The 23,697-nt window shown below is 43.6% G+C and overlaps 1 protein-coding gene across 3 annotated transcripts in view; it reads left to right on the top strand.

Annotated features, from left to right (window-relative positions):
• The first annotated feature begins 5,721 nt into the window (after positions 1-5,721).
• LOC121300134 (synaptotagmin-6-like) overlaps positions 5,722-23,697 on the top strand; it is a 41,766-nt gene continuing 23,790 nt past the window's right edge. For 2 of the 3 annotated variants that reach the window (XM_041228559.1, XM_041228558.1), the window contains exon 1: positions 5,722-6,074. In XM_041228559.1, coding sequence (XP_041084493.1) covers positions 5,940-6,074 — 135 coding nt within the window. In that variant the 5' untranslated portion in view covers positions 5,722-5,939. Of the gene's footprint in view, positions 6,075-15,424; positions 15,596-23,697 lie in introns of those variants that run through there. The other variant, XM_041228560.1, reaches the window with a different exon arrangement.

Here is a 23,697-nt window from a genome sequence, read left to right as displayed (position 1 = left end):
ACCAGACCCCATCGACAGACCCTCATACACTGCCTTCATATCCATCGACCCCTGCGCTGTACAACACAACCAGACCCCATCGACAGACCCTCTATACACTGCCTTCATATCCATCGACCCCTGCGCTGTACAACACAACCAGACCCCATCGACAGACCCTCTATACACTGCCTTCATATCCATCGACCCCTGCGCTGTACAACACAACCAGACCCCATCGACAGACCCTCTATACACTGCCTTCATATCCATCGACCCCTGCGCTGTACAACACAACCAGACCCCATCGACAGACCCTCTATACACTGCCTTCATATCCATCGACCCCTGCGCTGTACAACACAACCAGACCCCATCGACAGACCCTATACACTGTCGACCCCTGCGCTGTACAACACAACCAGTCGACAGACCCTCTATACACTGTATCCATCGACCCCTGCGCTGTGACCCATGGAAATAATCTCCAAAGCCATGTATTGTGTGCTGTAGCTGTTTATGCATTTGCATGCGTGGGTGGGGGTGGCCTGTCGCTGCGCTGTCCCCTGCAGCATGAATCTCGGTAGCGGTCAGTGCTTGCAAATGAATATCGGTGCTCCGAGTCGCATTAGCTTTCAGATTCACTGCCCTCAGTTTGTGTGGGAGTGTGACTGTGTGTCAACAGTGGGCTGAACTCTGTGGCATTGCTTGTGTCTGCACGGGTCCGGTTGGTGGTAGTAGTGGGATATTATTCAATTAGACAGATTTCCTGAGTCTCCGCTGGTTCCTTTTCTCTCAGGATTAAGGCAGATGCCAGCAGAGCTGTAACATTGTTCGGACAGGAATTCGTCCCCCGTCAATTCCATTACTCAGTCCAGACACAGGAGTTTGACTGAAGCGAGATTTTCTCTCTTATTTGTTTGCATGTCAAGCCTGCTTGTGAAAAGGATCAATCTTGCCATATGAATAGTCCATACCCATGGTCTGCGTCCAAGTCAATCTCCAGTTCTGAATCTAATTGAGAACGGCTGGATGGCGTAGAACGGTTTGGTGAACAAAAGGTAGTCTTCAGCTGCAGTATTTGAAGATCTGCTGAGAAAGAGATATCCTAGATGCAGAAAGCGAGTTAATGCTCTGCCAAGTCACCTAAAAGCTATGCTAAAGAGCAAGACTTTATTTTTACAAAACATATAATTTTTGACCGTCATGCCATGCTTGTGTTAGCACATGCATTGCAAACATTTCTTTGCAAAAAACTGAAGCCACCTCGGCAGTCTCAATGTTTAATCAACGTGATTAACAAGAGACATTGCATTAGTTAAAACGATTAGATCAGATATGCAGACAGATTGCCAATTAGAACGCAGGAGCAGACTAATTGACAAGCACGCCGAAATTAAGCAGAAACTTTCATTTAAACAGAAATATCAGATTTGGCACAAGCACTGCAGCAAAAAAATAAAATGAGGCGGCCGCGTTCAGCCCTGGCAGTGTTTCAACGCTGACGTGCTTCCTCACGTCAGCCTCGGGGAGTCTTTTCAGAAGTCTTCTAAAAGAAAACCCATTTTCAGGCTGCGGTTTGTGTGCCTGCAGTCTGCAAGCCAGCTTCACTGAATAAATAACTGCACGGCAGTCACTTACAGCATGAGGTTGACCTGCGTTCTTCTGTCATTCTAAAATTAAAACATGAATTCTTTTACTATTTGAATATGAAGATGTGGGTTTGCACTCACGTTTCACTAAATTAATAATGACATCAGCACTACCCCTATACAACTCCCCCTCACACACACAAACACTCGATAATTAAACAGACCATCACCACTGCAGTACCATTCTATCAGTACTGTGTGTGGGGTGAGGGGAAGAGCCAGAGTCGGCTCTGCGTGCATTTGAGCACGCTTTGGACTCCTGTAAAAGACTTGGGATTTGGAGCTATCAATGCTTACACTCTAGCCATGACTCACTGCATTGCAATTAATGAAACTGAAAATTTAGCAAATCATTGAAAATAATCCCCAAAGCACCCAGTGCGTCACACTGTAGAAAAATATTGTAACGGAGTCAGCGCCAGGCCCTGCTTCCCAGCATCGCCGTGCTGTGTTCCTGCAAACCTCTAGCTGTGTGCTGGGGAGCCGCAGATAATCACATTGCAGGACTGTCACGCTTCTCTCTCACACAGTCCAGATCCCAGCCATTAGCTCGCAGCGTTCGGTACAAAGCAGTGTGTAATTCAACATGTCAACGTGACATTATTCAGCAGGTTTCATTCGACTTTATGAAACAAAATGAGTTCATTCTATAAGGTGATGCACATTTAGAGAATGGTGATTAAAAACTCAATATCACAGACTAGAAGCTGCCAGAATGACTGCAAATACCATTCAAATAGTCACATTAAAATGATCCCTGAAGCTACGCACCCTCTTTAAAGGAGAATACAAAACTAGGTTCACATATCTAGCATGCTTTACTCTACACACCCCAGACAGACACGAGTTTCTCAATTTCTTCCCTCCGTCCCATTGCATTGTGTTTCTAACAAAGCGAGCTCTTCAACAGTAACAGAGTCAATCCCTTTATAGTAACAGTGAGTCAGATCTCATGACACTGCTAATCTTAAACGGCTCTGATGTCAACATTAAGGAAACCAGAATGGGGTTTGTTGTCTGCTGAAATGAAAACCATTCATAACTTCAATCACATGTCCTGAGGCCGTCGTCAAGGAGACCAATCTTTCGCTGTCTCTTTTTTTTTTTTTTGTGTGTGCGTTTGTGTTCATGTCCATGCTAGAAAACATCAAAGGATTTTAAAACATAACAGCTGACTGTTAAATATCTAGGTTTGAGATTTAACTACAGAACACAAAGTGATGAGGTACCATCCATTCAATAAACCAGCATATTCATCTCAAGTAAAAAAAAAAAAAAAAAAAAAAAACATGAACCAAAGGGTACAAAGAAAGATGGGCACGGGCTGAAAATGCTACTAGTTAATAAATGGATTTGCAAACTTTTGTTAGCAGTTGAAGCATCTTGATCTGTCTGTCCATGTTTATCTGCTGATCCGTACAGGGCCTGTGAAAACGACCGACCTGCTGCAGAATGACCAGCTGCCTTCAGGAAGCAGTGTGCACAACATTTCCTGACAGGTGGCATCACTCATCGTTGTTAGAAATAGCTTTTCAATAGCAGAAACACAAAGAGGCAAAGTTGCTCTCTAACCCTCTTGTCTTGCAACACACTATAGAGTGCTGGTGACCTGTCAGCTCCTCGCTGTGGTTTATCAAAAGGCCAGCCAATGCACCCTGCCCCAGTCAGCTGCCCTGCAGCTCTCGCTGCAGCCTGCACTGGCCTGCTCCCCCAAGGGCTTTGCAGGCTATATGGGTCCCAGTCATCTCACAGGGGCTCGGAGCCAAGAACCAGCTTTCCAGCAGCATTGCGCCTGGCTCTGGCGTCAATAAGCAATCGGCTTTAGGGGTAGCTGTCCATAGACAGGCTGGTTCAAGCTTGAAATAACGGGGTGCTTTTATATCATCTGCATTTTCGGTATATGTCACGCTATCCTCTGCTGTAATTGTGAGATCAGGCAGGCGCAGCTGGTGCTGCATTCACCTGACTTCGTATTGCTGCACGGAGTGCTGTACTCTCGTTTCATTTAATCAAACAAATGAGATGCTCTGAAATTTAGTGGGAGAAAATATGTAGGCATTGTAGTGAAAAAAGCCCTGTGTAACAGAGTGCTGCAGGGCACGCGCTATTAATAGAACAGCAGAGTTATGCTGCTGAATTCAAACATCTTCTGTTTGATGCACATAATTGCAAAGTTATTATGCATAGTTGCAATGTACTTGGCGTGCATATTTTGTGCATGACATGAGCTATCCCTAACCCTAACCCTTTTCTGATACAGCTGTGTACTTAAGTGCATCGTGCAAAAAGATATACACGTTTAGTACATTGTAATGATGCGTAATAACATAATAACATAAAGTCTACTTTATTTGCTATGTAACTACTATGTAAATGCACAGTAATTGGAGACACTTCATGTAAAGTGTTACCCAAGAAGGATTATAATGATTATAATAACAGACTACAGCTTCTAAGTGCTTAGTTTATCTCTTTATTGTATAACAGTAAGGATTTTATAACACACCTGTGGCTGTTTGCATATTTATTTATACAAGGACATTTGTATTGAAGGGGCGTTGTGGAAAGTAATTCTAGAATGGTGTTCAACGTTCTTCCAGCAGTTCTGTGTGTTCTGTCTCTGTGCGTTCCATCAATGAGCTGCCTTCAGATTGCTGGTGCTGGCAGAGCGTTTGAGCGCACAGCGGGAGGCTAATTGTTTCATGCCCAGGGGGGTGGGCTGCTGTGGTGGGAGGTTATAGAACAGAGATCTAGCGCAAATCCTATGTCACAGGCTTTGCTGGCTAAGACACCCGCGATCGTTCTGCCCTTACATTATTAACACCAGCCACCTGGAAGGAGCTCAGCAAACGGTCCTTCTTGTGTGCAGCAGCACTGTACAAGCCGTGCAAAGACGGGCGCATTTTCACATCGATACAATTATACATATTGGAGACAACTGCCAAGAGCTTGCCCTGCGACACACAATGCAAAACTAAATCTATTTGCACCTCCTGTTTCTATAGCAACAAGCACAATCACAGAAGAACGTTTATTAAAACAATTTGGACTGGGAATGAGATGAATCCTGGAATACTACTCTGGTGCAAAGTACACAGTCATGAAAGGCCCAGGGCATGTGCCTGGAAAGGTAGTCTCCAGCTCTGACACTGAAATGGTGTATTATGCATTGCCTTGTGTGAATTCAGCTGACAGTGGCTGCTTTCGTTTCAGGACTGTTTTAATGAAGAACAGTGCTTGCTTGTTTTATGGCTAATTCAGTAACATTACCCTAATGAACTAGTTTCACATTGTTGTTTTGTTTCCCTGTGTGTTTCATCCTGCATAGCCCCACTTGTGCAGTTGTGCTTGTTTTGAAAGTAATTTGCATGAACTTGCTGCAGTCTGGTGCAGCAGCTTTTCAATGCGAGCGCCGTGCACAAATAACGTCAGTGTGCAGTCTGGGGCTTAGACACTGGAGATCAACATTACAGGACGATGCAAAGCAGCAGAAATGCCGTCACAATGAGCCCTTCATTAAATCAAGGGCCGTGGGAGTACCCTTTGTAAACGGTCAAACCCAAACTCAGTGTTAGCTGAACCAGCTGGCAATTTCAAGCTATTGAAATGACATCATGCTTTTAGTTTTTAGTTTGGGTCTAGGGTTTTGTAAGCGTGTACGCATGATATTACAATACTGCCTAGTCCGAGTTAGAATGCAGTTTTACCCATTCTAGATTATATTACGAGCTTGGCTAGCCACAGTCTGTATACATATATATATATATATACTCTCTAATAAAGTGTTTTCATTTATATAAGACTCAGATTAGTTATTATCAAACAAATAACACCACATGGAAACCTTACAACATGCACAGGATAAGCACTTGCTCGGATGCCTGTCCTCCAACAAAGGGTTACTCACTCAGTCTGCACTACAGGACTCTGCTAGGCTCCACCAACATGTTGCATTAAAAGAAGCTCACCAAATTGAATGGAGTGGGAGGGGCTGCAGGAGGGACCCCTCCTTGCCAGTAAACAGATATCTGATCTCAGAGGCAATCAGGCAACTAGAGGAGGAGAGAGGAGAGGAGAGCAGAGGCAGTCGTGTGGCTGTGCTATTGGGAGAGCTAGGTGCTGCAATCTGGTTCTACAGAGCCAAAGAGATGCCGAGAGAGCCTGCGTGCCTGAGGACTTCATAGCTGCATAGAGCAGCTTTGTACATCCAGCTAGCCAGAAGGAATAGCAGCAGTTTTTGCTCTGTTTTGAATTGAAGCAGTTTTCATGAGGATGCAGTTTAGGAGATGAGTGGTCTCAGGGAGGAGCATGCTGTGCTGTGTCAGAGGGCAGTCCACCTCATCACCGACCTTTGCCACAAGAAAAGCGTCGGCTTGGACCTCGAAACCTGCCGGGATTTCTTGCTATTGCCGTCGGACCAGAGCCCTAGCATCACCGATCCAGGTAACGTTGTGTGCGGGCCGCACTGGCATTCAAATAGAGACTGGAAGGTTCAGTCAAGGTACAATACAGCACTTGATCTATAAGTCTAACTTTAAGTATTTTCAAATGAAGGGCTTTACAGTTTTTGACTCTGTAGTGGCGTGTTTGAGGGCGTGTCCTGCTACCTATGGAGGTCTGATTGAATCGAGCTATAAAACAAGACTAAAGTGCATCTGTATTTTAGGATTGAATCCGACCATATACTATATACTGTGCAGTGCTGTTGTATAATTGGAACTTTGAACCCCTTTATCGTTTGAAAATGCTGTCTACCAGTTAATTGATGTCTCAAATAAATGACACAAATAGCACCGGGAAGAACCTTCTCCAGAGTTGAGCAGAAATCCTGATTATTAGTAGCAGCAGTGGAAACCATGCAGAATGATTCCTAGAACCGTGAAATGGGAAGGGGCTCAGAGAAGGGTACTCCAGAGGCTCATTGGAAAGGTGTCCTTTTATCAGGCTGTTCAAAGGTATGGGTTGGCATGCCAAGAGGCTGAGGCTCACTCATTATACAAACTTTCTTGATATCAATTTGAGCAGCCACACTCCTAAAGGAAAAGCCAATGCATTCTAGTGCAGTGTTCACAAATCTCACTCGTGTTTTTCATTTCACATCTCGCTCAGTGGGATGCCCTTGGCATCTCTGCATCTGAGGGGGTTACAGTCAATGACAAACAGTCAAAGGTAAGCCAGAGCCGTTTACAGAACCTCTGCCGAGGTTGAAAAATAGATCTTTTGCTCTAAAAAGTCACACGGACACCACTACAGCCAGCGAGCTGCAAGATTTAGGGCCTGAAGTGACACTGAAAATTGTAAACTTGCTCCTCACAATTACAGCCGTGAGTTCAGAGAGAAACTGAGCTGTTTCTATGTTTGGAGAAGTTCAGGTTTAAAACCTGGAACTTTATTCACATCACCAGGCATCTTAAACTAAGGCTTTGAATGTCAGCCCGTGCCAGAGGGAAGGAGTGTCATAGCTGTCACAGTGGAGTCGCTTCTGTAAAGCACAATGGATTTTGATACATGAGGAACTCAACGTTCACATTTTCATAGAGTAGTCTTCAGGCAGCCTGCAGGACAGTGCTGTCGCTGCTTCCTTTCTCTTCTTTCTCCCTGGTTGAGCTTGAAGGAAAGAAACCGCGGGATCCCTTTTAAAGCAGTGGTGCACTGCAGGCATGTGCTCAGCGCTGCGCTGAAATGCTTTGCTGTTTGTTGACTTCATTTGAGCAGAAAGACAACAGCGGTCCAGCTGTTCATTTCAGCTATAGGGGCACAAGAATTCCAGTACCTCCTGGGGAGACAGCGACCAACTAAGAGCTGGGCATTGGAAGACATATTTACTGGTCTCTTACTGGTCTCCCAGCAGGGATACGGAACACCTGACAGGTTTTGCAGCAAATAGATTCGTTTAGGACCGCAGACAAAAATGTACTTTAGAACTTTACAATAAAGTGATTTTTAATGGACCAGCTTACTAGCTCCGCAGCCAACACCCAGTCTCCTAAACCAGTACATGAGAGAGAGAGAGAGAGCGTGGATGCGCTCCACACTCCCTGCCTCATTGTCTCTCTCAGTCGGGGTGGCTAACGGTAATCCTTGCATCTGTAGGTAAGCTTTCTTTTTTATTTACAGCGCTTGTTCCAGTTTTACTGCTTAAAGTAGAAGCATGACGACAGCACACCCTGAAGGAGCTCTGAGACGCGTGCACTGCCGCTTTACACCTACAGCTGTACAGAATCGTTTGTTTTATTTAGGTTTGAAATATTTATTTTTTTTTTTTTGCTTTTTGGATCAGCAGGTAGCTCGTTATTTTGTAAGCTGCCCGTGCAAGCAGTGGGAGGATGCATTACGACTCGTTACAAATCGGAGCGTCTCTCGGTGCTGAAAGGGTTTTGTTGCGAGTTCAGAGTTGCACAGAAACGCTCTTGGTTGCTCTCACGGCAGATGTATCGTCTCAGTCTTGAAGTGCTTCTGTTGGGACCCACCTATCTTCCACACAACCCGTTTCACTGCCTGTTAAAGCCTCACTCGGGGTAGGTTTGTAGCGCGGGAAAGCTAGAGTTTTAGGTATGGGTGTGTTTGAAATACACCCGTAAGATGCTTATCGACAGTAAGCCAGAATGACGGTCCCTGATTTAAAAAAAAAAAAAAAAAAAAAAAAGTGCGATAAGAGATATTTTCAACGCATATCCTTCAGTCTTTCATTTTCTGTTGTTTGTGTGCAGGTCATGGTAACATACTGTTTCCTGGTACTGACACCTTTTAACGTGTTGTTCATACCCATGGAGAGAAATAAATGCATTGCCTATAGTCCTGGCATTAAGGAGATTGTGGCAGTACTTAAACAAACAACAAAAAAAAAAAAAAAAAAGATTTTAAAATGTATTTCAAGACAAGGATCGCTGGTATTTTATTCAATGAATTGGTCATGGTCTGTTGAGATAATAAAAACTAAAATGTGGAACCGGCTGTACTGTTGGAGTGTTGCAGGGGGACAGGTTAATGGTTACACTCTGGTATATCAGCAGTACTTGTTAGAGTTCTATTGCTCTTTAAGGACAACATTTGTAAATTAGAAATTCATTCATTATTATTATTATTATTATTATTTTTATTATTATTATTTTTTTTGCATATTTTTGCTCAACAGCTTATGCATCTGGGATTGTATAAACGGTGTTGAAAAGCCTGTCCGAAACACAGCTGGTACAAGGGCCTGCTTGCCAGGGAGTGGTATCGGTGCCTGCCTCACTTCAGGTGTTGGCATCCTGCCGAGGGAACGTTTTCTGGAAGCAGCCAGGGATCTGTGTGGATTAATCGAATTTCCTACTTTTATAGCAGACTGGCTTCCACTTAAAGAACACCCCCCTCCTTTCAAAGCTACATGCTCGCGTGCAATGAGGGTCAAAGACAATTCTAGTGTTCTACATTAAAAATCCATTTAGAGCAGGCGTTCTCCAAGTGTGCTTTCCCTTATTGTTTTAGACTGTGCCGGAGTCAGTCAGGCAGCTAGCGTTTCTAAAAGACCAGTACATGGTATAATGCAAGCTTAATACGTCCTTGTCTCGTATGGGAAAGGATTGGAATTTTATGGGACGGAGCTGCAAAGCATCTGAGAGCTTAAAGCTCATTGAGGCTTGGTGGTCCACTGGTTAAAGAAAGGCACTTAACCTCCTTGTGCTCCGTTCTTTGGATGAGGTGTAAAACCGAGGTCCGAGACTCTGCAGCAGCAGCAGTTGTTGATGATGCAGAGTTCACCCCCCTAGTCTCTGTAAGTCTCTTTTGATACAAGCGTCTGCTAAATGATTCATTAATAATAATAACGCGTGTTTCCTTTGTGGTTTGTTTAATACACACGGCAGCTGACCTGAATTTAAATAGGATAGTGGAAACTGTACCTAGGCTACAAGCAAACTAAATGTTCAGGTTTCAATGCACGTTTGCTTTTAGGTAACAAGCTCACATGCGTGCTGAAAACCAGGAATGCATCAAACTGCTATGCAATGGGAGTCTCATTTCCATCCCTGCGGCACATCTGAATGCAAGGTTTTTGAGACCCCAAACCACACGCTAGCCACGCCCCCTTGTTTTGCAGTACCGGCACTACAGAAAAGACCGCGCTGCATCAGCACTGCAGTGCTGGTTCAGTGAGGGTGTGGTGGTAATCTCTTCTCATCACAATCCCACTGTCTGATGTCTTGCTTAATGCACCCAGACAGATTTATTAACTGCTGCACAGCTTCAGACAGGAACACATCATCTGAATGCCAAACGGTAATAAGAGGATCTGTGATTTATGTGAAATCTGCTTGCGGGAGGCAAGAGGCTCTTGATATTACCCTCTAAAACATATTCCTGATTGAGCAGCGCAGGAAAAATCAGCAGCAAGAAAAGAGACTTAATGCAAATAATAATATAATAATAATAATAATAATAATAATAATAATAATAATAATGGTTGTTTGCTTGGTTTTGACGTGCTCTCCATCCTGCCTGCATCCCTCGACTACTTTTAGAAATTTGTATTTTAGCTTAAAGGGGTTATAGCTAATAAAATAATAGCATAGAGCTAAACCGAAGTGACGCGCAGGTCTGATGCGTGCAGGTCTGTGGGAGCACAGCAAGAAATCTCTGTTTGCCTGCCCCTCTTTCATGCATAGCTCATTTTTCTGCAAAGTTAAATTGCCCCCCCCTCCCCCCCCCCCTTCCTTCAGCTCATTATTTCAAACATCCAGCTTCTTTCCCTAATTTGCAGTCAGTGACGCAGAACACTCTGCAGAATGACCAAGGAAGTCCGGGACTAGCAGACTAACTCTGAGTGAGGCATGCAATCCGAGAGCTTTTTATACCCTAGTATAGTACCTTTCACCACACCAGCTCTGCATCCTGAATGGAAGGTTTGCTGAATTCAATTTTAAAGGCGCAGCTAGCGAGTAAAAAGCAGGGTTGTTTAATCTTGGAAGCTGCTTGATGCTGGTGCCGAGGGGATCGCAGCACCCTTGCATTGCTGCTGCAGTTTGTATCGGTGGTATCTCTTAGGACCCTCTTGTAAACAAGGCTGTTCATCTCGATGAGCTTCTCTGGGTGTAACGTGTTTGCACAGATAAATAACTCAAAAGCTTCATTACCGCAGGAGTGGAGCGCGGTATTTCTATCCATACCCACGGTGTTAGCAAGCTGGCCGACTGTCCCCGTGCGAAAAAGAGATAGACTAACGGACTGAGCTAAATAATTCAGCTGCTTTACTGCATTTGGGCTGCATATCAGTGGTGCAATTTAAATACACTATCCTCCAGACACATGCATGTTGTACTCCACTCAGACTGCTCCAGTAAGCCCGCTCTGTATAGATACTCGTCTCCTGTTCAAGTATGTGGAAAGTGTAGCAGTGCCCTTAATATTATCTGTATGCACAGAAGCCTTCTCGCTGTTACCCTGTCCCTGTGGAGCTCTCCTATATAAATAAATGATAAAAAAAAATGCTTCTAAAAATCCTTTCATCTGGGGCTCATCTGCTCCGTAACCAAACCCAGGCGAAGGTCTCCTCAGGATTTTCACTGTTTTACCTTTAAAAAAAAAAAAAAAAAAAAAAAAAAATTGTCCTCCACAGAATAAGATTGCAAAATGGAAATATAATGACGAGCTTTGTAAATTACAGACTCCCTGTCACTGTTCATTACCTTGTAAAATCCAGTTTGTTAAAATAGAGGGTTTTTTTAAACCCCATATCCTGTTTTATAATGATTTTGTTAGCTGTAATCCCTTCTTTGGTGTATGTCTTGGAAGCATAATTGATCAGCTCCGTGAATAAATAACCCAGGTTATAAAGTAGAGCCGTATTTAAATCTGTTTATTGGTCTCTTACTGCAGCGAGATACCAGCCCTGCTGCTGTCTGCTCTGAGCTCACCAGGCACCTGGCCAGTAGGGTGCGCTGTAGCACGATGAGGAGAAATTGGCCCTGACGGGTTTGCCTCCCTAATTATAAGTTTTAATTTACTGGGCTTACTTCAGACCAAAAAAAAAACTGTTCCACCCAGACCCTCCCACACCTGTTCATGCACCCGTAGCTAAAAACACCCAAGAGAACGTTAACTAACTGGTAAGCCAATAAGGTCTTCTTTTGTTTCACATGAAGCACAGTTTCTCCTCCGTTGCACCCAGGGGGAGCGTGCAGATCCTACTGCCTCTGGTGCCGCAAACACGCTGTGATTTTAGTGTAAAGACCCTGCTGAGGTGGACAACAGTGATCTGTGAAGCTGCAGCAAACGATTACAAAAATCATTCAAAAGCAAAGAAAAAGAAAAAGAAACCTGTTAAAGTATATCTTTGGAAGGTGGATGATCTTTGATCCTATCTTTGAAGTGTTTATTCTGTGACCCAGAACCGTTACAGCATATGAAGTCACTTTAAGCAACTTTGAAACCACGCTTGTGATTTTAAGAGCGAATCACCCCGGGGTTTCTCCCTCTGAACTCTGAACACCCAGTCACATGATCTGTGTTCAGATGACACAGACCCCTGGCTAAATGAACTACTGGGTCAACCTGCAATGACTTCTCTGCAGGGCTGCCTAACCTTAAGTCATGCATTGCTTAAAACCCTTTGCTTGATTTGGCTTTTGTTAACACTGCTCGGCTCAATTGAATAAACACAGTCTCCCTTTCAGCACAGTCTTTGTGTGATTTATAACTTTTAATAAGCTGCTTCGACAAAGCTCATTAATCAACGGTACAATTATGTATATTTTCCCGGTATGAATTGCTTTTATTGCCCCTCTAGAAAATGTTTTAAAAATACCATTATTATCTCTTAATGGTAATGGCTTATTTAAAGGGATTGAAGCTAATGAAATAATTCCATCCACTTCTTCCACTTTCTTTTGTTACAATTGTTTAAAAAATATCTGGCCTCACTGTAGGATCTGCATGCCTTACTTTCAGATAGTCTAGGTCTTTACAGCCAGAGTGAAGCTGTCTGCTCATGGTGGCACAGTGGTGCCTCTGTCTCAGAGGCAGGCATTGTTGTAGCAGTGCTGCAGAGCCGGTGATAAGGGAAGCGCAGTGCTAGTGCCAGGTGCTGAGTGTCGTTGGTTTTCTGGCGTGGGTATTGTGCACATTATCTCCATCTTCATAATTTCTTGTTGGAAAGTGATAACCCCCGCTAGCTCTCGGTCTGAACCGCGTACTTGCTAAATTGAAAAAAAACCACACAAGCGGATTTATAGAAAGCTGACTCCCTGCTTGTTGTATTAAGGTGTTTTTTCTCTTGGTGCAGATTCCCTCGGCGCTGGGTATGCAGTAGGTGCTTCGTGTTTGCACATCAAGCCATTAACACCTGATTAAATGCAATGGTCTTACTGGGAGCCCTCATTACACAGGCAGGTCTCTGTTGCCAGATGAAGGCTTGCTGGCTTGGTTCATACGGGTTTGATAGACAGCAAGGAAGCAAAGCCGAGCAGAGTGAGGGGAGAAGAACCCCCAGGATTGAAGTGTATTGGGTTGAGTAAATGTTATTCACAATCTCAAGGAATCAATTGCAAAGGTAGACCAACGGATCCTGCTTAAACATTGAAGGACAAATGTGCAAGCTATTGATTTGAGGGTAATGTAAGCTAGCAGGGCATAATCAACCAGAGAATACATCATGTCAGTTAATTATCCTGAAATAAAAAGCTGGTTAAATTTAATGTAACTCCCCTGGTGCCTCGTATTGACGTCACGCCTCTAAACGCACGCCTGTATTCCAATTTGATCCTGTGCAATGTTTCCTCACTGAGTTAGTAAAGTTTTGAGGGAATATAAACCCCTGGAGAGAGGAGAGGAGAGGAGAGGAGGGGAGGGGGGGCGGTGCTGTGACTCACTCCTGTCTGAGAGTTCATTCCAGTTTTACACTCATCTGAATGCGTTATACACAGAGAACCCACACAGTGGCACCAGCTCAGCTAGGAAGCGAGATTTTCGCAATGAAGCCGTTTTTGAAAGCGCTCCGTTCTCCTGATTGCTGTTGCTCGTCTCGCAGGCTCCCCAGCTGTCTTCACAGTCCAGATCTCTGCTCTTCTAGTTGTCTTTTTTTCCGTGGAGGTGGGCAAGCGTCTAAAATTGTAGACATTTAATTAGCTGTATCACTTCCTCAGAGGTCCTGATTTTCCAGAAGGGGAGTGATGATGTAATCCAAAATACTGAACTATACTGTCCTTCTGACAAAAAGCCCATATATAGGAGGGTGCTAATGTATTAGAACACCCCATTGCTTCTGTTTTGAATATCAAAGCACTGTAACTGAAACTCTTGGAAACGTTGTCAAACTAAGCAAATTATTGATTCTCTAATGTAATTGATGACTTTTTAATAGGCCACACAAGCAATGAAATTCAAATTGCATCATGAAACGGGGGAGAGTTTCAAGAACACCCCTCTTATAATATCATCCAAACATATATTACAATGCATACCGTTACATAAGCCCAGGTTAACAATTTTTAAAAAAAGCAAAAATAACTAAATCATTGCAATTCCACCCCAAACAGAAGGGGTGTCGTTGCAGGGCTCCCTCTGCTGGAGGGCAATGAAAAAACAGCCGGAGAGCTATTCCCAGCACACAGAACGCATGACGTTTGTGTCACAGGCTTGTCCGAATAGCAGAATTCCCTACAGACTGAGGAGAATAATTGTTTGAAATACTGCAGCCGGGAGCTCTGGAATTCAGCCGCTTGTAAAACATAATTGAAGTGGTAACCTTGTCTTTGTGTTGACTAATAGGACATTGAAGTCCACTGTGTCTACAGGAGAGGCACAGGCTACAGTAATAGGACATTGAAGTCCACTGTGTCTACAGGAGAGGCACAGGCTACAGTAATAGGACATTGAAGTCCACTGTGTCTACAGGAGAGGCACAGGCTACAGTAATAGGACATTGAAGTCCACTGTGTCTACAGGAGAGGCACAGGCTACAGTAATAGGACATTGAAGTCCACTGTGTCTACAGGAGAGGCACAGGCTACAGTAATAGGACATTGAAGTCCGCTGTGTCTACAGGAGAGGCACAGGCTACAGTAATAGGACATTGAAGTCTGCTGTGTCTACAGGAGAGGCACAGGCTACAGTAATAGGACATTGAAGTCCGCTGTGTCTACAGGAGAGGCACAGGCTACAGTAATAGGACATTGAAGTCCACTGTGTCTACAGGAGAGGCACAGGCCGCGTGGGGATGAGAAGACGTGGTGTGTTGCGCTTGGAGACGAGTCTCGCTAAACTCATTCGACGCATCGAAAGACCAGTCTTGTCCTCATAATGAAAGGGTGCTTTACACTGTCCGAGAACCAGACTGAAGGCTTAACACAAGCTCTGCTGAAATCACAGCTCTGTGTGTGTGCGTTTCATTCTCAGCGATTCTCTTTATTTCTGTCTGAACAAACAGCATGAAAATATTCAGACCTGTTTTGATCCAGCATGTATTCCATTATAATGTCACTTTAGTGTGTTCCTTTCGGGGGTCCCATTCAACAGCAGCCTCGTCCCATTGATCTTCCATTGAAGAGCTCAGTTGTGCTGGTGCTCCTCTGTTCTATTTCGGTTCTGCTAATTCGCTTTTAGTAAAAGCAAAGCCTGGATCTATAATTAGGAGGCCACTCATCATACTGCTCTTTGATATTCATATGTTGGGTTTTTGCTTGCTTGTGTTGTTTTTTTCTTGCAAAAATTTAAACAAAATGCACAAACACAAAAGCAGGGGAGAGAGAGAGAGAGAGAGAGAGAGAGAGAGAGTAAGTCAGGAACAGTATCTGCTCCAAGCCACTAACAAACACTATCTCCCTTGCTTGCATACAAGCCCAGAACAGCCAGTGTCATAGAAACCAAGTGGTAGGAACTGTGCATGCTCACTCAGCCTGACAGCGAGCAAGGACTGAGAACAGACTAGCAGGCAGGCAGGCAGGCAGGGAGACAAGCAGCCCAGAAACAACGACTCCAGCCTTAAACTGGTAAGTTGTAATATATATATATATATATATATATATATATATATATATATATATGTGTGTGTGTGTGTGTGTGTGTGTTAAATTTTACCTGTGTTTTATTTAGTCTTTCTTTTTGCTTGTCGGTTTTCAAGAAAGCTGTTTTTTTTTTTATTTAAATTTTTTTTTTGATGGAAACATTCAGTTTAAAGGTCTGTTCTGAGTTTAGAGACCGAGCTGGTAGTTAGTTGTTCTTCTGTCTTAATTAATTAATTAATTAAATTGATGTTCCGACAATCTTTTTTCGAGCTGTCCTTCTCTCTCTCTCTCTCTCTCTCTCTCTCTCTCTCTCTCTCTCTCTCTCTCTCGTTCTCTCATCAAAAGCAGACTCTGAACTCCCTCACAGGTGGAAAAAAAACACCATCAATTTTGTTTTGTGTTGTTTAATTTGATGCTTTACATCAAGGGAAAATGATAGCTTCTGATATCTTTAATATCGTTGAATGCACTGCCTTTCTTTGTCTAAGTGTGTGTGTGTGTTTTACTCTGAGTGTGAGGTGCTGTGTTTCTGTTCATCTGCTCTATGCTTTCATAACATTTAGCCTCATTTCTCCCCATGCATTTTTATTAAGAACACATTTTTCATGTCATTACCTATGCATTTGCTTGTCTCTTTATTTCTGCCAGCCTGCCTTTATTTCTGAAGGCTGATTGCCTCTGTTTATGAAACATATTTAAAATACATCGTAAGATTTTAACAAGTGCTTACCCATAGCTATTAAACACTCAGCAGTGATACATTTCGGAAGCGAAAAGAATCCTCACAAATTCAAGTTTCTTTTTGCATTCCTCAGTTTAAACCCCTACACTGTTACCTGTGCAACTGGACTGTGCAAAACAATGTTCACCGTATTTATTTTCAAACTACACCGTCATGCTGCTTTGTTCTCATTGAAGTGAATTATCTGAAGATTGCAGTGGTACTAGAAGTACCTTTTCAAGTAGTATTCTGCAAAGTCTTTCCTTTCTGCTCTCACTCTTTCTCTGTTGCCTGGTTTCTTTCTTGCTTGCTTGTTGTCAGTGATAATGAATTATGCTTGGTTGACTCTGCTGTAACAGAATTACAGCATGTGTGACGCCAGTATTAGCTGAGCTGAGCTTTTAGGAGCAGAATCTGTGACTATCCAATCTCAAGTGTCAAATGTCAGCAGTTCTTATATGTATACCCCTGTTCAATAGAAACTACGCCAGCTTTGAGCTCCTTTATCAATTCTCTTTTGATGTCTCTTTCTTCCTGATTCCCTCTTTATCTTTTTCTCAACCCCCCTTCCCCTTGTGCTTCCAGCTCCCTTGACTTTCAACAGCTCTATAGTATTTACATTTCAAATCTCGGCGCACTCTGAAAACATGCACCTCATCTCCTCTAATTAACTCAGACGGCAAACTAATTAAGACACGTGGGGGAGGCTCTACTTCTCAGAAGACAAATCTCAGGAGAGCAGCTTTGGGGCAGGAGTTATGCAAGTAACGACCATGGCACTGGGACAGGCGACAGTGGGGGGGAGCTAATCATTTCTGTATTGGTTATAAACTGCAGTGCCTGTTAGAGGCAGCGCAGGAATATACATTGCTGCTCGACAGGGCAGGCACAGCCCAACGCAGACAGCCTCCACACACCGGTCTCCACTGCCCTGTCCACAGAGAGGGAGAGCCCAGCAAAGGGGCTGGATTGGGACGGATTGTTTGGGGATTTTTTGGCTAATATACCGGGGCCAAATGAATTTCCATTGTGGCCTCAGCTGGATTCGAACCCAGACCGACAGTGTTAGTGGCTGGAGAATTAACCTTTAATTAATCAATTACAATCCAGCTTAATTCATTATTGTAAATAATTTCATTCTTAATTGTAAATGGTTTTATGCATCCTCTTTTCAATACCATAAACCCATGTTTGTTGGTGTGACATTAATGTTGGCAATGTCCAATGATGAACCAGGACAGTTACCATGGAGAAAGACTCCAGTTCCAAAAGCCCTTCCAGTGCCTGTCTGCTGTGTGGGTCACTTTTTGAGTACAGTTTTTCATTGTGGTGCCAGGACTGGTGTCCAATTAGTGTACAGTAGAGTCCTGCAATCCCCCAAGGGCCAGTACATGAGATACAACTGAGTTAATCAGGCTTTTTAATTGCTTTTTTTTTTGAAAGGTTGAAATGAACTAATGGCATTTCTGAGGCACCGTATCGACCAAGCAAAAGGGATTCTAATATGAGACGACCTTTCAGACTTGGGTCCCCCCAACAACAAAGCGATATGATAGGAGGTGTCTGAACGTGTTTGCATACGTGCCTGTGCGTAGAGCGTCGGATAAAGCGGGACACCCAGCCGGCTGGCTTTGTGTTGTTTGGGGTGGGGCATTTAACCAGTCTAGCCTTCTCGGAGAACTTTCTTAATCAATATCCCTGAACAAAAAATGATTCCCCAAGAATGACTGACAGTTATCAAAATTTAAAAATCCATATCCCCAAGGCATTCTAAAGGAAGATACGTATTGAAATGCATTTTACACACGGCGTGGTGAATCTGACATAATCTAAACTAAGAATAACCTAAACTGGGTCGTGTCTACAGTAAAACAACACCTGGGCAATGTACGCAAACTGGAGCGGTCCACGCCTCGGAAGAGTGCAGTAAAGAGACGCAGCGGTGTGGTGCGGGAGTGTAAAACTGAACACGACGAGAGGGGCAACGCAGATTTCAATATACAACACGACACCTGACAACAAGTCACGGTGAAAAAGCGCATTAGCAACTGCGTTCAGCAGACAGGGAATTCAAACACTGCCTATTAGAGAAAGCCGGAAGAAAATATAAAGTTAGCTTTCCACCACAGAACAGGCTGAAGTCCCCCCCCGGTAGGGAGGGCAGCTGGCACTGAACTGAATGCACCGTAATGTTTAAGCATTCCCAGGTGCGATTCGGACAGGTCGGTATTGACTAACGAGGACAAGATGTGTCTGTGCGGCGTTTGCGATTTCCAGGTAGGCTTCCAAAAACAAACAAACGCTGTGAAGGAATGAGAGGTAAGAGTCTTGAACGTACTGGGGCAGTGGCGCAGAAACGAGTCGTGGAGTATCCACCTCGGCAACGTGGGCGAAATTACCCGGGAACACGACAGCGTGTAAACAACGGCGCGTTTGGAACGGCTTTGGGCGTGTGGGGGAGCGTGGGTGACCGTATTAGGAGAGCAAACAACGTTTTAAAAAAATGTTAACTACGCGGTGGCAACTTTGGAAATAAAACAAAACTTACTAGCTTAAAAAAATACGTTAATTTGACAAAAATAGTAACGTAACAATGCGCGACCTTACAGCCGTAACAGAGCTGGCGGGAGTCTTGCTTAATCAGTGTTATTTTGTAATCGCTTTTCTTGCATAAGTAGATTACTGAAGCTTGATATGGGGCTTTGTTGATGTGGTTGTGTTTTTTTTTTCGTGAAGACAAACAAACACAAACACTAATAATGCTATTAGTATGGAAATAGGCAGAAAACTTAATGAATCTCTGCTTCTCGCCGCAGGAGATTTGCATGCTTAGAGATTCGACTGAATGAGGAACATACTGTAGTGTGAACTCTGCACCCACTGCAATGCAATATACCTGCCAGTCAGTTTCACTGTAATACCCTCCGAGTGCATCTTGCGCTCTGAAGAGTCTGTGTGCATATTATTGAAATGGCGCATGTTCTGCATGCATCTGGAGCTCCTCTTATCCAGTGTCCTGGAAGGTGGTGCTCTCTCTCATTATTTCGCGGGCCAGGTTGCGGGCAGCACAGGGCGCTTGTAAACTGAACGCGCTCAATGGTTTCCTGATCCAGGATCACGAGACCCCGATGTTTATTTGGTTGTAGTTTGTGTGTTGTACGCGTCTGATTTTTTTATTTTTATTTTTTTTTTTTAAATTAAATTAGCACGGTTAAGTATTTCCAAAACGTTGAGTCATAAATAATTATTTTGGAGAAAAAAAAAAGTTTCACTTGTGAAAACGTGAATTCAACCTGTTAAGCGCTTTCAATTTGTTTTTGTAACACACATGGATTGATCACCTTTTTAAATAATAATAATAATAATAATAATAATAATAATAATAATAATAATAATAATAATAATAATAATAAGGCTTAATTCTGGACAAGAGTCCCTTAGCTTCATTTTAGAATCTATGTCTTTAGTTCTGGATGTCCAAAAATGTAGCCTTTTTAAAGTCCCTGTAGAGATGCAATTATTTTGTGCGCACAAACCCATCTGGGCGTTTGACTGGCGACACTGTCTGGCCCTGCCACCCTGAATCCCTCCTGAATATCAGCCGGGAGACAGTGACAATCCCTGCCCGCTTCCAGTCTGCTAATCCGCGATCAATTCCACAAACCAGCGAGGCGCAGCTAACGACAGCCGAGCGCTAATCCGCTCTCTGCAGCGCACCGGGAATGCGCTGCAGAGGCGCCCGCTGCTTTAACACTGTGATCGTGTTACTCTGGAACTACAGGTATCGCCAGACTTTTTAGTCAAATTCCACATTGAATAATTATTTTTTCGTGTTTTTTTGTTTTTATAGGTTTTTTGGTTTAATTAAAATTTTAATAAAACATGTGTTTCATCGGGCTGTGTTATACTCGCACGGTAGGAGAGTAGAATCGGGCTTTCTGCTCAACACATACATCAACAGAAGCTTTCGTTTTTAGATGTAATACAGTAAAACAAAAGTAGGATCGTTTCGTATTGGCTACACACATTAATGAATGTAGGGGTCTGTCTGATTCTGACATCGCCAGCAAGCTCGAGTTTAACTCTGGCTGCACCAGGATTTGAACCCGCGACGCGCCTCTCTGACTCGCTCTGCATTCCACGCGGTAGTGCTTTTCCCAAGTTATTACGCATCGTGCTACTTGTTGCACGGCACTCCCAAGTCAGTGAGACCCTGTTATCACCCGTCTCTAATATGTAGTGGCTGCTGCTGGCTCCTGAGCGATTGTGAATGTGTGCAGTCTGTAGTGTTTTGTATTCTGTGGATGAAGTGCTCTGTGCTGTTCTTGAATTTTTCATGTTGTTTGCTTGGAAATGTGTTCCTTTGCTCCAAAGAGCCAGCTCGAGTATCTAACAATGTGCATGTAGTAAATTCCTTCAGGCACGCTGTGTTCTCCTGAATATTTTCCATGTTTTAGATGTCTATATATAGACAGCATGCGTGCACATGTGTTTATTGAAGAAAGGTGGTTGGTGTGTCCCTTGTGATGTATTCCTGCCTGGCGCAGTTTGTGCGAGCTGCAGTATTATTTCTAGTACTTGGCTACATTTCAGCAGTTTTCTTGTCAAACCCTGATGCCGCTGTGTTAAGTGCAATTAGGACTGTTATCAGAGCGTTGGTTTATCTGGTCACGCTAGCCTGATAGATTACAGGATTTACACCTGCCTGCTTCACAACAGCGGGCCTGGGTGAGAAGCACTGATCACACTGGCTGTGATTTAGCACCAGGCAGAGCCTGGCATCTGGGGAGGAATCGGGAAGCTCTCTCTGAGAGAATCAGACGGTGTCGCCAGACAAGTGTGAACCACAAACCCCTTTTAACAGCACTTCCAGGGGACTGAAGAGGGACGTTATTGTTGAAACTGGCTTTAAAAGGCAGTTGATCATTTTAATCCGATGTTAAAGATGATGGGCAGAACCAGATTATCTAGTTAATTGTGTTGCTGGATAATTCTACTGTATAATGAGGTTTTTTTTTGGTCTGGAAATAACTTGTGACTAAAGCAGTAGCATCACTTTCACACGCTTTCACAGACTCTGCTCAGCACTGATCTCCGATCTTTGTGATGTTAAATAGCTTTGAGAATCGAGTTCATGGGATTTGTTCAGCCTCTCTCGGTGAATTTCAAGCAGCTTGTGTTTAACCATTCCCATATTTCTCACAGCACCGAAGGGAAATGGAAATGTCACACGACTTAGGTCAGATTTGTTCAGCCAAGACTTTGGATAAATTGGATAAAATTGCAGGTTCAGTAAAATCCTTGCTATCGCATCGGGGCACGCCTTTCATTTTCTCATCCTGCGCTTCATTAGAAGCCGTGGCGTCTCTCTGTCAGGTGAATCAAGCCATGCGAGATTCAAATACAATTAAACCAAGCTCACCCATGCTGCACGCTACATGCACGATCATCTTCTTGAAGTCCTCGTGTAGGACTGAAACCATCTCTAACACAGTGTGTGTGTGTGTGTGTGTGAGTCTCTCAAGTGTATTTCAGTCTTCAAAAGTAAGTTAAACCACAGGGTTGACCCTAATTTACTATTGGCTCATGTTTCCCATTCCCGTTGCCCTCTATTAATAATCCAGGCTGAATTACCTGACTCTACTCTGAATGATATTTGACTCGCAGATTGGTAATCGGTGTGGGTTTTGGCTGGCTGTGTGATTCATTGCAGTAACAGTGCACTGCTTTCCTCTGAAACAGTACCTGCCTCAACGTTGCTTCCAAGGAAGGGCGTTAGTAATGAATACTTATGAGTCAACATCCAAATCCAGTGTACGGTTCATTTGAGGTGCCTGGGGAACTGGCAGCAGTCCTGTTCATTGGAAGGCAGTGTAAGACCAGTGCAGACGCCGTTCCAGCTCTCTAACAACTCTGGGGGTGTAGTGTGGGGCTGGCATTGCACAGCTTCATTTATAAACATGTGTACGCTGTGCTGTGAAATCTGGATGCAGTTTGGACATCTAAGAATGTTTGCCTTGCCCAGAATGGTAATTGCACGCCTGCTTGAGGCAGTCAAGTCTGGAATTCGCAAGCTAACTGCAAGGCTGGAGTCTAACCCTTCGTGACTGTCCTCCGCAGCCCAAGCTCAGCCCATTACTAATTCAAATATCATTTACAGAGCTTTGCTGCAATGGACACTCATTGGGGTACCAGTCTGCCCAAGCTTGTCCCTTGTGGTCAGAATTATCATCAGAATCTACATCGATGGGACTTGGGTGGTTCTTTTGAATATATTTATTGAAAAATAATATCTGACTTCTGTGGGTTATTTTTAAGAGATCCGACATGCTAGTTCCGGACCAGTAGAACTTTGGATTTTTCAAATTGCAAATAGACAAATGTATAGATTTTATACCATTTTAAAGTGCAAGCAATCTCAATTAAGATGTATACTTGCTTGTGTATTTTTGTTTCAGTGTTTGTTCAGAATTCCTCATTCATTTTCACATATTTTAGTAGGCTTAGTAAAATGCAATACGAATTTTATGATTTTTACATTTTTTTTTTTTTTTTTTTTAAATGTTTCCATTTTTAAGTCATTTAGGATCGGGTACGTTTCTTCACACGAGAGGTGGCTGTAGCTGTGCGGTCTCTGAGCATGGAGCTGCTGAACTGTTGGGTCTCTCCAGCTGCAAAGCACAGAGGCGAGGCAAAGGCCCGAGTGGAGCTTCACACTGAGCGTGGTACCCTGCAGCTTTAAAAGATCTGCACTCTCTGCCTGGCTGAGGGAGGCTCTGGTCCTGGGGGAGCTGCTGTCATTAAAATGAGGAGCAACAGCTCTGAAATGACCACTGTGCTAGTAAAGCCATGCCTCTGAAATTACACTTTGGTATTTACAGTGTCTGGAGGCAGCCAGTTCCACTGTAAAAAAAATAAATAAAAATAATAATAATAATATATGTGTAGAGACAGATCCCAGTGAAATATGAATTGCCTGTTGCTTAAGGAGAATGAACGTGTTTGCATTCCCCAGGTGGTCGCGGCTCGATAAATCAGACTCGCGCACACATATTCGGCTCCTCTGCCAATTACTTCCCCATTAATTCCATCTTGCAGCTTGTATTGACCCCCAATCTGCTTAAATCAGCTGCCATGTCATTTCAAGGCTGGCTGGGCTGAGTTTTTTTCCGCAGTGATTTTTAACTCTTTAATTCTCTCAGCACTGCCGGCTGGTGCATCTCTTCATCTGCAGTTGCTTTGTTTTCCTCCTTTTTTAATGGTCAGGTTGCCATGGAAACCAGGTTCAATGATTGGTAACTGGGAGATTTAACCACGTGGGACCCAGTTAGCTGTTTTTTTTTTGTCATGCCAAGATTGCATTATA

Source organism: Polyodon spathula, chromosome 25, assembly GCF_017654505.1.
Source record: "Polyodon spathula isolate WHYD16114869_AA chromosome 25, ASM1765450v1, whole genome shotgun sequence".
Lineage (NCBI taxonomy): Eukaryota > Metazoa > Chordata > Actinopteri > Acipenseriformes > Polyodontidae > Polyodon > Polyodon spathula.
Note: the sequence above shows the minus strand (reverse complement) of the source record. Positions and strands in the feature narration are given on the sequence as shown.